At 34.7% G+C, this 14,991-nt stretch overlaps 1 protein-coding gene across 4 annotated transcripts in view; it reads right to left on the reverse strand.

Annotated features, from left to right (window-relative positions):
- LOC130233791 (tight junction protein ZO-2-like) overlaps nt 1-14,991 on the reverse strand; it is a 191,258-nt gene that overhangs the window by 32,795 nt on the left and 143,472 nt on the right. For all 4 annotated transcript variants that reach the window (XM_056464001.1, XM_056464002.1, XM_056464003.1 and 1 more), the window contains exons 8-11: nt 14,437-14,548; nt 13,039-13,175; nt 10,871-10,934; nt 7,370-7,520 (exon numbers count right to left, since the gene is read on the reverse strand). In XM_056464001.1, the coding sequence (XP_056319976.1) occupies nt 7,370-7,520; nt 10,871-10,934; nt 13,039-13,175; nt 14,437-14,548 (464 nt within the window). The remainder of the gene's footprint in view (nt 1-7,369; nt 7,521-10,870; nt 10,935-13,038; nt 13,176-14,436; nt 14,549-14,991) is intronic.

Below are 14,991 nucleotides of genomic sequence, written 5' to 3' on the forward strand. Positions count from 1 at the left end.
AAGCATTAGCAAATAGTTAATTCATTATCTGTAAAGCATTAACTCTACATTAATAAGCGTTAGTAAGCAGTTTATAATTTCAGCTACAATTGCTGTATTCTTGACTTACAAACATATTTATAATGTGCTTAATACTTGTACTTTCATACTTTGTTAATGATTTATTTTTCATTACTGAATTAAGTATTGCATTGTTTACAAACCATTTGTATTTAAGAGTAGTTGAGGGTTTTTAGGATAATTCAGAATGAGTTAGTAGATGATTAATAAACTATTAAAATCAACGTTTATATGTCTTATTATTCAAGCATATGTTAAGGGCTACTATGTATGTTAATAAATGCTTTATTAACTCAACTTCAACTAGTTCTGTGACCTAATCTAAAGTGAGGACTATTTATGCTTTATAAATCCCTTATAAATGACAAATAAAGGCTCAATTAAATTCTAAACAGGAAAAATGACATTATTCATTCCTTTTCATTTAAAGATACACAAATAAAACTGTACTTCAAATGAAAAATAACTCTTTGCAACCTTATCTAAAGAAAAATAACTGTAGAGTTTAAACATTGCATCTTATTATATTGTTAAATTATTACATTGTTGTTGTTGTTGTTTTATCCAGTTTTATGTCTTATTTTGACACTCCTGTTATTTGGCAATGTTTAAACTTTACAGTAATTTTATTTTTTAGAAAATATTGCAAAGATTATTGTTCATTTTATACTGAGCCTTTAATTGTCATTTATAAGGGATTTATAAAGCATAAATAGTCCTCACTTTAGATTAGGTCACAAAATTGCGTGAAGTTGAGTTAATAAAGCATTTATTAACATATTAGTTAACTATTAGTATATGCCCGAATAATAAGATATATAAATGTTGATTTCAATAGTTTATTAATAATTTACTAACTGATTCTGAATTATCCTAAAAACCCTCAACTACTCTTAAATACAACTGGTTTGTAAATAATGCAATACTTAATTTAGTAATGAAAAATAAATCATTAACTAAGTATGAAAATACAATTATTAAGCACATTATATACGTGCTTATAAGTCAAGAATACAGCATTTGTAGCTGCAGTTATAAACTGCTTACTAACGTTTATTAATGTAGAGTTAATGCTTAATAGATAATGAATTCACTAGATGCTAATGCTTAACTAGATATTAAAGTTTGAGGACAAACTTTATGGTGGCTTGAAAAGCCGAGTCTGAATTAGCATGTTACTAGCATGAATTAGCAAGTAACTAGCATGATTCTAACATAAATTAGCATGTAACTAGCATGATTCTAGCATGAATTAGCATGTTACTAGCATGTTTCTAGCATGAATTAGCATGTTACTAGCATGTTTCTAGCATGATTTAGCATGTTATTAGCATGATTCTAGCATGAATTAGCATGTTTCTAGCATGAATTAGCATGTTATTAGCATGATTCTAGCATGAATTAGCATGTTACTAGCATGATTCTAGCATGAACTACCATGTTACTAGCATGATTCTAGCATGAATTAGCATGTTACTAGCATGTTTCTAGCATGAATTAGCATGTTACTAGCATGATTCTAGCATGAATTAGCATGTTACTAGCATGATTCTAGCATGAATTAGCATGTTATTAGCATGATTCTAGCATGAATTAGCATGTTACTAGCATGATTCTAGCATGAATTAACATGTTACTAGCATGATTCTAGCATGAATTAGCATGTTACTAGCATGATTCTAGCATGGATTAGCATGTAACTAGCATGATTCTAGCATGAATTAGCATGTTACTAGCATGTTTCTAGCATGAATTAGCATGTTATTAGCATGATTCTAGCATGAATTAGCATGTTACTAGCATGATTCTAGCATGAATTAGCATGTTACTAGCATGTTTCTAGCATGAATTAGCATGTTACTAGCATGATTCTAGCATGAATTAGCATGTTACTAGCATGTTTCTAGCATGAATTAGCATGTTACTAGCATGTTTCTAGCATGAATTAGCATTTTATTAGCATGTTTCTAGCATGAATTAGCATGTTACTAGCATGATTCTAGCATGAATTAGCATGTTACTAGCATGTTTCTAGCATGAATTAGCATGTTACTAGCATGATTCTAGCATGAATTAGCATGTTACTAGCATGTTTCTAGCATGAATTAACATGTTACTAGCATGTTTCTAGCATGAATTAGCATTTTATTAGCATGATTCTAGCATGAATTAGCATGTTTCTAGCATGAATTAGCATGTTACTAGCATGAATTAGCATGTTACTAGCATGTTTCTAGCATGAATTAGCATGTTACTAACATGATTCTAGCATGAATTAGCATGTTACTAGCATGATTCTAGCATGAATTAGCATTTACTAGCATGATTCTAGCATGAATTAGCATGTTACTAGCATGATTCTAGCATGAATTAGCATGTTACTAGCATGTTTCTAGCATGAATTAGCATGTTACTAGCATGTTTTTAGCATGAATTAGCATGTTATTAGCTTGATTCTAGCATGAATTAGCATGTTACTAGCATGATTCTAGCATGAATTAGCATGTTACTAGCATGTTTCTAGCATGAATTAGCATGTTACTAACATGATTCTAGCATGAATTAGCATGTTACTAGCATGATTCTAGCATGAATTAGCATTTTACTAGCATGATTCTAGCATGAATTAGCATGTTACTAGCATGATTCTAGCATGGATTAGCATGTTACTAGCATGTTTCTAGCATGAATTAGCATGTTACTAGCATGTTTCTAGCATGAATTAGCATGTTACTAGCATGATTCTAGCATGAATTAGCATGTTACTAGCATGATTCTACCATGAATTAGCATGTTATTAGCATGATTCTAGCATGAATTAGCATGTTACTAGCATGATTCTAGCATGAATTAGCATGTTACTAGCATGTTTCTAGCATGAATTAGCATGTCACTAACATGATTCTAGCATGAATTAGCATGTTACTAGCATGATTTTAGCATGAATTAGCATTTTACTAGCATGATTCTAGCATGAATTAGCATGTTACTAGCATGATTCTAGCATGGATTAGCATGTTACTAGCATGTTTCTAGCATGAATTAGCATGTTACTAGCATGTTTCTAGCATGAATTAGCATTTTATTAGCATGATTCTAGCATGAATTAGCATGTTACTAGCATGATTCTAGCATGGATTAGCATGTTACTAGCATGTTTCTAGCATGAATTAGCATGTTACTAGCATGTTTCTAGCATGAATTAGCATTTTATTAGCATGATTCTAGCATGAATTAGCATGTTTCTAGCATGAATTAGCATGTTACTAGCATGATTCTAGCATGAATTAGCATGTTACTAGCATGTTTCTAGCATGAATTAGCATGTTACTAACATGATTCTAGCATGAATTAGCATGTTACTAGCATGATTCTAGCATGAATTAGCATTTACTAGCATGATTCTAGCATGAATTAGCATGTTACTAGCATGATTCTAGCATGAATTAGCATGTTACTAGCATGTTTCTAGCATGAATTAGCATGTTACTAGCATGTTTTTAGCATGAATTAGCATGTTATTAGCTTGATTCTAGCATGAATTAGCATGTTACTAGCATGATTCTAGCATGAATTAGCATGTTACTAGCATGTTTCTAGCATGAATTAGCATGTTACTAACATGATTCTAGCATGAATTAGCATGTTACTAGCATGATTCTAGCATGAATTAGCATTTTACTAGCATGATTCTAGCATGGATTAGCATGTTACTAGCATGTTTCTAGCATGAATTAGCATGTTACTAGCATGTTTCTAGCATGAATTAGCATGTTACTAACATGATTCTAGCATGAATTAGCATGTTACTAGCATGATTCTAGCATGAATTAGCATGTTACTAGCATGATTCTAGCATGGATTAGCATGTTACTAGCATGTTTCTAGCATGAATTAGCATGTTACTAGCATGTTTCTAGCATGAATTAGCATGTTACTAGCATGATTCTACCATGAATTAGCATGTTACTAGCATGATTCTACCATGAATTAGCATGTTATTAGCATGATTCTAGCATGAATTAGCATGTTACTAGCATGATTCTAGCATGAATTAGCATGTTACTAGCATGTTTCTAGCATGAATTAGCATGTCACTAACATGATTCTAGCATGAATTAGCATGTTACTAGCATGATTTTAGCATGAATTAGCATTTTACTAGCATGATTCTAGCATGAATTAGCATGTTACTAGCATGATTCTAGCATGGATTAGCATGTTACTAGCATGTTTCTAGCATGAATTAGCATGTTACTAGCATGTTTCTAGCATGAATTAGCATTTTATTAGCATGATTCTAGCATGAATTAGCATGTTACTAGCATGATTCTAGCATGGATTAGCATGTTACTAGCATGTTTCTAGCATGAATTAGCATGTTACTAGCATGATTCTAGCATGAATTAGCATGATACTAGCATGTTTCTAGCATAAATTAGCATGTTACTAGCATGAATCTAGCATGAATTAGCATGTTACTAGCATGATTCTACCATGAATTAGCATGTTATTAGCATGATTCTAGCATGAATTAGCATGTTACTAGCATGATTCTAGCATGAATTAGCATGTTACTAGCATGTTTCTAGCATGAATTAGCATGTTACTAACATGATTCTAGCATGAATTAGCATGTTACTAGCATGATTTTAGCATGAATTAGCATTTTACTAGCATGATTCTAGCATGAATTAGCATGTTACTAGCATGATTGTAGCATGGATTAGCATGTTACTAGCATGTTTCTAGCATGAATTGGCATGCTACTAGCATGTTTCTAGCATGAATTAGCATGTTGTTAGCATGATTCTAGCATGAATTAGCATGTTTCTAGCATGAATTAGCATGTAACTAGCATGATTCTAGCATTAATTAACATGTAACTAGCATGTTACTAGCATGATTCTAGCATGAGTCAGCTTGTTTCTAGCATGAATTAGCATGTTGTTAGCATGATTCTAGCATGAATTAGCATGTTACTAGCATGACTAGCATGTCACTATCGTGTTGCTAGCACCTTTCTAGCAAGATTAGCATGTCAGTAGGATGTTAAAACTGTTAGCGTGTGTTAGAATAGCTAGTCACAGTCTCTGGGACAGTTGCTAGGGTGCGGAAATTGGTTGCTAGGGAGTGGCTAGTAAGTTTAAAGGTAATCAGTGATTGGCTGCTGGCTAGACTGAGTTAAATGAGTCCAGTAGTCTGTAGGACAGTCTGATGCAGAGTTATGAGCTCACAAAGTTTGACCCAATGTTAAGTCAATGGGACTTTTGGGATTTTTCTGGGTCGTTTTTCGGAAAACCCAAAGTCGGATCAGTTAGAAAAGATATAGCAACTCGAGTCAGACCAGTTTGAAGGTTTGACGAAAGTTTGAAGTATGTAGCTTGAAAGGCCTAGGAGGAGATACACTTAGAAATTAGTCTCAGAAGAAGAAGAAGAAGAAGAAGAAGAATAATAATAAGTTTAAGATAGATAACAATATGCTGGCTTTTCAAGCCACCATAATAAGTGGCTGTGAAAAAAATAAAGAAATAAAAAATAAAGAAATGTAAAATAATGTAAATGTAAAGTAAATAAAAATAACTGTAACTATACATTTATAATTATGAATAAGCAAATAAAAAAAACAAACAAACATAGAAATAAATAAATAAATAAATGTTATTATTGTTTAACCCTTTAACTGCCTCATCAAGAAAAAACTCCTAATGTCCAGTGGCGGTTCTAGTTTAAATGCCACCGTGGGCATTTATTACTAATATTAATAATTAATATTATTCTATATAAATTAAACAATGAAAAATAACTGGAGTGATATGCTAAGATCACTTAATAAATCTTTTGCATGAATAATAATTATGACAATTCAATAGAATACAAAAAATAAATATGTTTTATAGAATTATCTGTTGTCTTAGACTGGACTCATGGCCGAAAATCAATGTTATGAAGTCTTACCTCCCTGACACTTTATCCCTCCTTTCTGCTTTATAGCCATGCTTAGTGAAAGTAACATCATCATCATATTACATAAACTTTAGTTTTTTTGACTTGCAAAACTCGCTGCGTGCCGACACCTCTACTCAAAAGGCTGTTATTCGGGTTTCACGGCGCATGAGCGGCACGTATTTTATCATGCATTCAAACAACCGGGATTTACACAGGAGCGCATGAGGTGCCGGGAATGATTTTCTACGCGTATGCATCAGTGTGCTTTCACTAGCGTTGTTTCGGTTGCACATAGAATAACAAACGTGTGCAAAAGACGGCAAATGTGAATGGCCCTTAACGTCTTTGTCCTCGGATTACCACTCTAAATTAATACACTTGCATAAAGTAAATCCTTTCTCAAAGCTTTTACAAGGGGACTTTTTTTTTTTTTACACCGTCTCCCCGTGCCGCCCCCAGCAAGATGCCGCCCTGGGCGATCACCCATATTGTCCATGTGTAAATCCGCCACTGCTAACGTCGCTAGTAAACACACTCAATGCATTTTTTTTCAACACATCCCATAACTTCTAAAATATCAACCTCTACCAAATGGTTGATATGTTGGTTTATTTTAAAAGTACCTGAATTAATATATACACCACGAAAAATCTGAAAATATGAAGTGTAAGATCAATTTATTTACAAATCTTATTTACAAATCAAAAATCAAACATTTGTGAATACTAAATCATCTTTATTTTTTGAAGAATGCCATCAAATATTTCAGATTCTCATTTAACATGTTTGTTGTAGGAGTGCAACAGGATTATGTTTGTTTGATTTTTTTGTAAACCAACAATGCTGTGTGTGTAAACCATTATTAAAACCTTCATTCTTTAAATGACTTTAACAGTCGTTAATTAAAACAGTCAAAATATGGTCGACCATTTGGTAGAGCGGGCGGTCAAAGGGTTAACAGTGGGAAAATGGAATGCAATTTTTTTACCTTGAGTTTAATAAACGTTTTCTTATCAATGTTCCACAAAATTTAGTTATGCAAGTTGAAACCAAATATTACAATAATTTAATGAGCTTCAAGAGAAATAATGTATTTGACTAAACTTAACTATTTTTACTTTTATACTATTTGCTCAACAAGAGACATTGAGTTGAACTAACTAAAGTCACTTATGTTATATGAACTGACTAAATTTGTTAAGAAGTTACATGTTTGTCTATTCAAAATAGTTTTGCATCAAAACATTCAATTGTTCTGCAATATACATTATGAACACAGTAAGTACACTGCATTTATGTTGATGTAAGTTCTTAGTAGCTAAGGACACTTAATATAAAGTGGGACCATTTATTTAAATACCTTCATGATCTGATCTCCTACACGCAGACCCTCTTCTTCAGCTGGACTGCCCTCCTGCACTCCCGCGATGAAGATTCCCACATCATTTCCTCCAGCCAACCTCAGGCCAACACTCTCTCCTTTCTGAAAGCTCACCATCACAGTGTTGGGCCTTAAAAAGAGCAAAAGGATGCTGATACCGTATGCAAAAAAAAAAAAAAAACCCATAATGTTTTATTTGAATTGCTCAGGTGTGAATTTTTCACAGACTTCACAACAGAGTGTAAGCCTTGAAGGTTCTGTGGGTTTTGTCTATCCAATCTGATCTTCATTTTGTATTTTCTATTGGATTCAAGTCAGGTGATTGGCTGGGCCATTCTACAGCTTGATTTTCTTTCTCTGAAAGCATTTGACAGTTTCCTTGGCTGTGTTTTTGATTAACTGTCTTGCTGAAATGTCCACTCTGCTTTCATCTTCTTCATCCTGCTAATGTAGATCTTGGTCTGAAGCAGCTAATATTAATTTACAATGACGAAGGGCAGAGGGTTGCTGAAGAGCTACTGAGAGATTTCAGCTGCTGTCTGGGCTTTTACTGCCCTTCTACACCTTCCTGTCTTCATGTGTTCAATTCTTTTTCCCTGCGTCATTTCATTTTATTACACATAACTTCATTTGTAAACTATTTAGATTTGTTTTCTTTGCATATATGGATTTATTTGGTTGTTACCAACATCCGGGAAAAAGTCAACGGCACATTTAGAAATATGTTTTCTGAGAAAAATGGTGATGTGTTCAGTATTTATTTTCCCTGCTGTATGTGCCCTTCTGATAATAAATTTTCAAATGTCAAAACAATTGTGATTACCTATTTTACCATTATACAACATGACAAAAATATATCTGTTTTCTTTAACCAAAATTTAGATTTAGGTGTTTAGACATTGGGTTGGCTAAAATTTGACTAAAGAAACAGGACACGGATGATTAAATATAGGGAAAAACTGCATCTGACAGAGGAATAAGACCAAGTGTAAAAATAGCTGAGGAAATTAACACTAATTAAAGCCAAGCGTCTCTGTAAGCAAGAGCAGGACACCGAAATAACCTCTCCCAGTAGAAAGGAGCAGCAGCAGACTGGCTCTCCCTCATGAATATGGAGGAGCTGACTGAGAGGATGATTAAAACAGAGAGACAGAGCGAGATTGTCGAGGTTTCTACCCGTCTGTGATGCAGATATGACCATCGCCTCTCTTCATCTGTTTCCGTTTCATTTCCTGGGCCTCGACTTTATCTTCAAACGCGCAGTTCAGCCTAATTTCAAATTCTGTCATTATTTACTCAACCTCATGTTGTTTCGCTCAGAACAAATACATCTCTGAAACATGAAGCTGAGCAAATAATGTCAGAATTTAATTTCACACACCCCTACTGTGCACATTTAAATGTTGCTTGTTTAGAAGATCTCCTAAAATAGGTTTACACACATCCAAGGTAAAAAAACTAAATAAAATAAAAACACTACAATCACATCATTTCTACTTGTGAGGAAGTGGCGATGTGTCGGTAATGAGACACAAAAACAGAAATGTTTTCCCCTTGTAATCCATGTTTACACATCAGAAAAAACAGCCAAAATGCTGTACTACGTAGGCTAGGCCAGTATTTGGAGCTTCACAGACTTCAACAGAGCGTAAGCCTTGATGGTTCTGTGGGTATTCTCTATCAAATCTGATCTTCATTTTGTATTTTCTATTGGATTAAAGTCAGGTGTTTGGCTGGGCCATTCTACAGCTTGATTTTCTTTCTCTGAAAGCACTTGAGAGTTTCCTTGGCTGTTTGATTAACTGTCTTGCTGAAATGTCCACTCTGATTTCATCTTCATCATCCTGCTAATGTAGATGTTGGTCTGAAGCAGCTAATATTCATTTACAATGATGAAAGGCAGCGGTTTGCTGAAGTGCTACTGAGAGATTTCAGCTGCTGTCTGGGCTTTTACTGCCCTTCTACACCTCCCTGTCTTCATGTGTTCAATACTTTTACACATCAGAAAAACAGGCAAAATGCTGTACTACGTAGGCTAGGCCAGTATTTGTAGCTGTTGTCTTGTTAGTAAATAGTACCCATGAGTACCCAAAATGCCAATGGAACTCCCGCAAGTAAACAAACCGGTAGAGACAAAATGTTGCTTTTTATTATGGAGCTATGACTGCGCTGATGAAAAAATGTTTTAATGCATCGCACGTCACTTCAGGAGGCGTGAATTATTTTTTATTACTTTATAATTATATTATATTTATTATTTTATAAACAGCGACATGGTTTTGTGGTTAGGTCTGTTTTAGTACGGATCATATTCTCACCACAAACTAACCGCTCCAGTGTTTGTTTGAAAGCGTACCGAGACCACCTCTTCGGGGAGGTCTCAATACGCTTTTTTGGTCCACTTTTGGTGCGCACTCGAGTACGATTGCTGCATTCACACCTGCCCAAACGAACTGCCCTAAGAGAGAAAACTAACTCTAGTGCAATTCAACCGAACTAAATAAGGCAGGTGTGAAAGCACCTTAAGATGCGTCTCTGCGTCTGGTTTTAATGCAAGTTAAAACCCCAATCAGAAGAGCTTTAGCGAACACTTGAGCAACAACAACACTACCACCATGCATGTGCATGATATCATTGTTTTTGAAGACTTTCATTTTAGGGTGTTTACATGGAGACAATAACAGCTGGGTTTTAAAAAATGTCCACATTGTAACTCGTTTTCAGTCACAAAAACGCCATTGTCATATAAAACGAACAGGCAAAACAAATCAAATATTTTTTATTTTTGGCTTTTTTAATTCATTCTTCACAACCTCCTTCCTGAGGAACTGCTCTGATAGGTCAGATGACTCAGTCTTTTGAAATTGGTTGACTGCTTACAGTGGGCATTAAAATTAAATTACTAATTACCATATTTAACAAGATGCAAGCTTCCTTCATCAAATCGTAAACAGTGTATACAATAAAAACTATGCTGATCTACTAAAGAAATTGGTGAACAACTCAATCATAAGCATGACATGAGAAGGACATTACTACCACTAGCAAAATATTAAAAATGATTATATAAACACCTTAATCGATCCAACTGAGCTCGATCCAAATGAAATTACAATCAGATAGGAAGGGGTGGTTTATTGTTTCTCTGTTAATCCAATCCAACAGTAAAAAAATGACTTTGTAGATGCTTGAATCCGGCTACTTTCTCAATTTTGAACTTTTATGACTTAAAAAAAATGTAAAAATAAAATGATATTGTAATCAATGTCAATGAAGTTAGCATATATGGTTCTTCGCATAATAAAGGGTTAAGAAAGATGTCATGTGTGTGTGGCAACTGAACTCAAGCCCTGTCTCCAGATGCCAGCTCGGCCCTCAGTTGAGACCTGAGGTTTAGTTAGTGAATAAGATCTTAGTTCAGTGAATAAAATCATGTGTGAAGAGGACTGAAGCTGCAGGTTATTCACAGCATCCACTCACCCGTAAATGGCCTCATCCTCTGGGCTCGGTCTGAGCAGGATCTTGGGTGTTGTCTTTATTGCTGCTGCACATTGAATAAAAAATAAATAAATTTAGAATCAGATTCATAATGAAATGACTGCAAGTAGAAAGACTTGAGTCTTATTAAAAATTATTAAAAATATTGACTATGAATAATAATCAGTAACGTGTGTGTGTGTGTGTGTGTCACTTTTATTCAGCAATGCTGCATTAAATTGTTCAAAAGGCAACAAAGACAAATTTATGATGTTGAAAAATGGTTTCATTTGCAATAAATTATGTTCTTTTGAACTTTTTGTTAATTAAATAATCTTAATATAAAATTTAAAATATAAGGAACAGTACGGTTTTCACAATTGATAATAATAATACATGTTTTGATTCCCCAAATTATTATATTACAATGATTTCTGAAGGTATGTGTAACATTAAAGAAAGAAATAATGTCTGTTGACAATATAGCTTTTCATAACTCAAATAAACCCTATTTTAAAACATATCACAATGTTTTTTTTTTTTTTAATATTCAAAAGAGAACTGTTTTTACTGTTTCTGATGAAATAAATGCATATTGGTGAGCATAAGATTTCAAATGACAAACTTTTGAACAGTAAGTGAATGAAAAATGAAAAAAGTATGTTTTTTTAGTGCAGGGCAAAGATTAATCGCAATTAATCGCATCCAAAATAAAAGTTAGTTTTGACATAATATATGTGTGTGTATTATACCAAACTATACAAAACAATTTTATGTTAGATATATATTTAAATTTATATATTTATATCAATCTAAACATAAATAAACATTTTCTCAAATATTTGCATGCCTGTGTGTATTTATATATACATAACAAATATACACAGCAAACATACTTAAATTATGTCAAATCCAACTTTTATTTTGGATGCAACTACTTACAATTAATTTTTGCCCAGCACTAGCATTCCTATAAATAAATAAATAAATATGAATTTCAAAAATATAAACTATAAGCAAATATATAAATACGTCTATTTTGTGACATTGGGATCACTTCTCTCTTTTTCCCTCTGATGACAGATTTAACGTCACATTTAGGGATCCTATATAAACTTTTGACAGTAAGTAATGCACTAAGGTAAATGTCAGAAGTCAATGTTTTGTGTTCAGTAGATCACTGGTCCTCAACCACTGGGTTGCTGACCAGTACCGGTCCATGGATCAATTGTTACCAGGCCGCACAAGAAATCATTAATTATTTCCATTTTATTTACTATCTGAGCCTGAACGATCTTTTATTTTGAAAAAGGACCGTATTCTCGCACTTATATCTTGGTCACTTGAGCACCCAAATTTAACCCTCAAGAAGCAAAATGAGTAAGAAACAGACATCTTTGTAAGGTTTCTTTGCTAAGGGGAAAAGGCCCAGTGAAGGACCCGCGAACTACCAAGGAATTTATCCGCAACCCATTTGTCAACAAATCAGGTGAATCCAGCATGTCTGTGCAAGAAGACCAACTGCTGGAGATTGCAAATGATGGCGGCCTTTTAGGGGACATTTGCATATCACATCTTTTCTAGAGTTCGCATAAGTTTGTTATCTCCAATGGAGGTGTGTGTCTTGCGCGCACAAACGGCCTTCCAGATGCACCCAGTTGAATGAATTCTATAAGCGTGCCGCGAGTCTTGTGGCAAAAACTGACCGATCAGCTTCAGCTTGTATAGAATATACACATTTTGGTAGACTAATAATCTCAGACAAACACAGAACACCCAAACACTTCAGTGCTTTGTAATGTTCTTCATAAATAAAACTTGTATCAGAGTGACAACAATGTTTTGTCAGCTTGTCATCCTCTGAGAAAACGGTTGACAGTCGCCTAGCCCCTACGAAATAACACCCCACCCCCGGTCCATGGTAAAATTGTCAAGTGTTGACTGGTCCGCGGTGATTAAAGGGTTGGGGACCAATGCAGTAGATGGTTTTGGTGTCATTTTGTAGTTCAATGGTTTTGGTTTCATTTAGGAAATAAAGGTTTATATGGGAGGTTTATATAGTATTTCTAAGCCTCTTCCAAAGAATGTCAAACCATAACACACATAGTAACTACACAGTCATTACAGTTTTTACAATCAGCTATGAAGAATATACAAAATGATGTTCATACGTGGTGGTGGTGGCGGTGGTGGTGGCTCTTCTTCCTGCGGTTCTACTCTCTCCTCCTGGGCTGGATGTGGCTCCTCTACAGTTTTGTATGGAGAAGAAGTAACAGGGGATTTTGACAGTCTGCTTTGAGGATCCTCCCTGAAAATACAACAGATAAATGTCAGCTATTATGCGACAGTTTCTGAATAACAATATTCAAGTTCTCACAATAATCAACAACAAGAAATCTCTCTTAAACATACTAACAGTCCAGTTCATTTCCAGGACAGCCTTATATTTTGGCTCTATTTTTAGTGTTCAGACTTAATGTGAAAATTTTTTTTTTCCTATAATTCATTTTTCCTAAAAAGCGCTAATAGTAGCTAGCCGGTCAAAGAGATGCTGTTTTTTATGCATTGTGAAAGCAAATCCACCATTCCTGCACGTTTAAATGATGAGGACACTCAAATTAGTATGATAAAAACTGTGTTTAAAGCCGATATTCAGATATGGTAATGAGCATTTGGTTTCCAGCACCCACTCTAAGGGGTTGACCAATCACAGCAGACTGGGCCATCTGACCAATCAGAGCAAAGCAGGCTCTTGGAAGAGAGGAGTTTCAGGGTTTTTGCAAATGACATTTTCGCATACATACTTTATCACATTATATCAGATGTCAGTTGTTATAGCATTTTATTACATGGCTGTCACAAGGATACTCAATTCTAATTGGTCAGTCACAACATTCCAAGGTATGTTATTCAGCAGATAACAACTACTGAATAGAACAGGCTTATTTGGGAACTCATGCCACTGTTTATAACTGTTTGGAGCCTTCTTGTGAATGAAAAAAATGTAGGTTAGTGTATGCTTCATTTAACCGGTTTCATATCTGTCAGCTTTGCGTTTATAACTGTTTGGCGCCATCTTGTGACTGAGTAAAGCACAGGTTTTTGTATGCTCCATCAGCTTCACTCAGCTGTTTTAGTTTCTGTCAGCATTGCGTTTAAAGAACTCAATGTAATAAATTATTACAACTCAGAACTATGTATTGTGCTTAATTTTTATGTTTTGTGCCAATTAGCTATGTAATAAGCAGGATAAAGTACATCCAGAAAGATTGTACAGTGAATGTGCTCCTTTACTGTGAATGACAATTAACACTGCAGTTTTTTGCCATTTACTATTAAATACAAAACTAAAACTATAATGGCCATGACATTTTTTCTACATCAGCAAAATTATTATCTCTTTTAACTCTTTCCCTGCCAGCATTTCTTAAAAAAAAGAAGTTGCCAGCCACTGCCAGCATTGTTGATGATTTTCTCCTAAATTTGACAGCCCTCAAAAATTTTCATCTAGAAAGATGACCGTATTACATATCAAAATACAGAACTAAATCTAGAACAGTGGCGCTCACCTGGTGTTCTCTCGTGCCACGTCATTGGATGAGTGTGAGGAGAGGTCAGATTGGCGTGACCTTTGGTCATCTTGAGGTGAGTAGGAATGGTACGACTCCATCTCTGAAATATCTGAAAGAAACAAAAGACCACAATGAGAAACGGAGGCCTTCCCTTCTTTTTTCATCCGGATAGGAAAAGGACGAGGCCCAGAGGAGACAGAATTACATGGACCCACAACCACAAAGAACAGACCACCGTGTTACTGTCGACTTGGTGTTAATTTTGCCCAAGATCTGCCCCGTTATAACAATCCTTTCTGTTTATATACACTGTGTGATTTTAACCACAGGATTGTCATGCCTTTTTGACCAAAGACACGACCCAAATGGTGGTGATTTACAATGCCTGTGTGACTCAAATGCCCAGAATCTCATAAAGCTGTCATGAAGAGACTAATAGCGGTGTTATACAGAGGCAGAAGGTGTGTCGGACAGGTGTGATTAATCTTTAGGAACACCCTCAGTAAGACAGGAAAAAAGAGGACAGGTAGGAAGTGACATCTACTGCAAAAA

The sequence above is a fragment of the Danio aesculapii genome, chromosome 8, assembly GCF_903798145.1.
Source record: "Danio aesculapii chromosome 8, fDanAes4.1, whole genome shotgun sequence".
Taxonomy (NCBI): domain Eukaryota; kingdom Metazoa; phylum Chordata; class Actinopteri; order Cypriniformes; family Danionidae; genus Danio; species Danio aesculapii.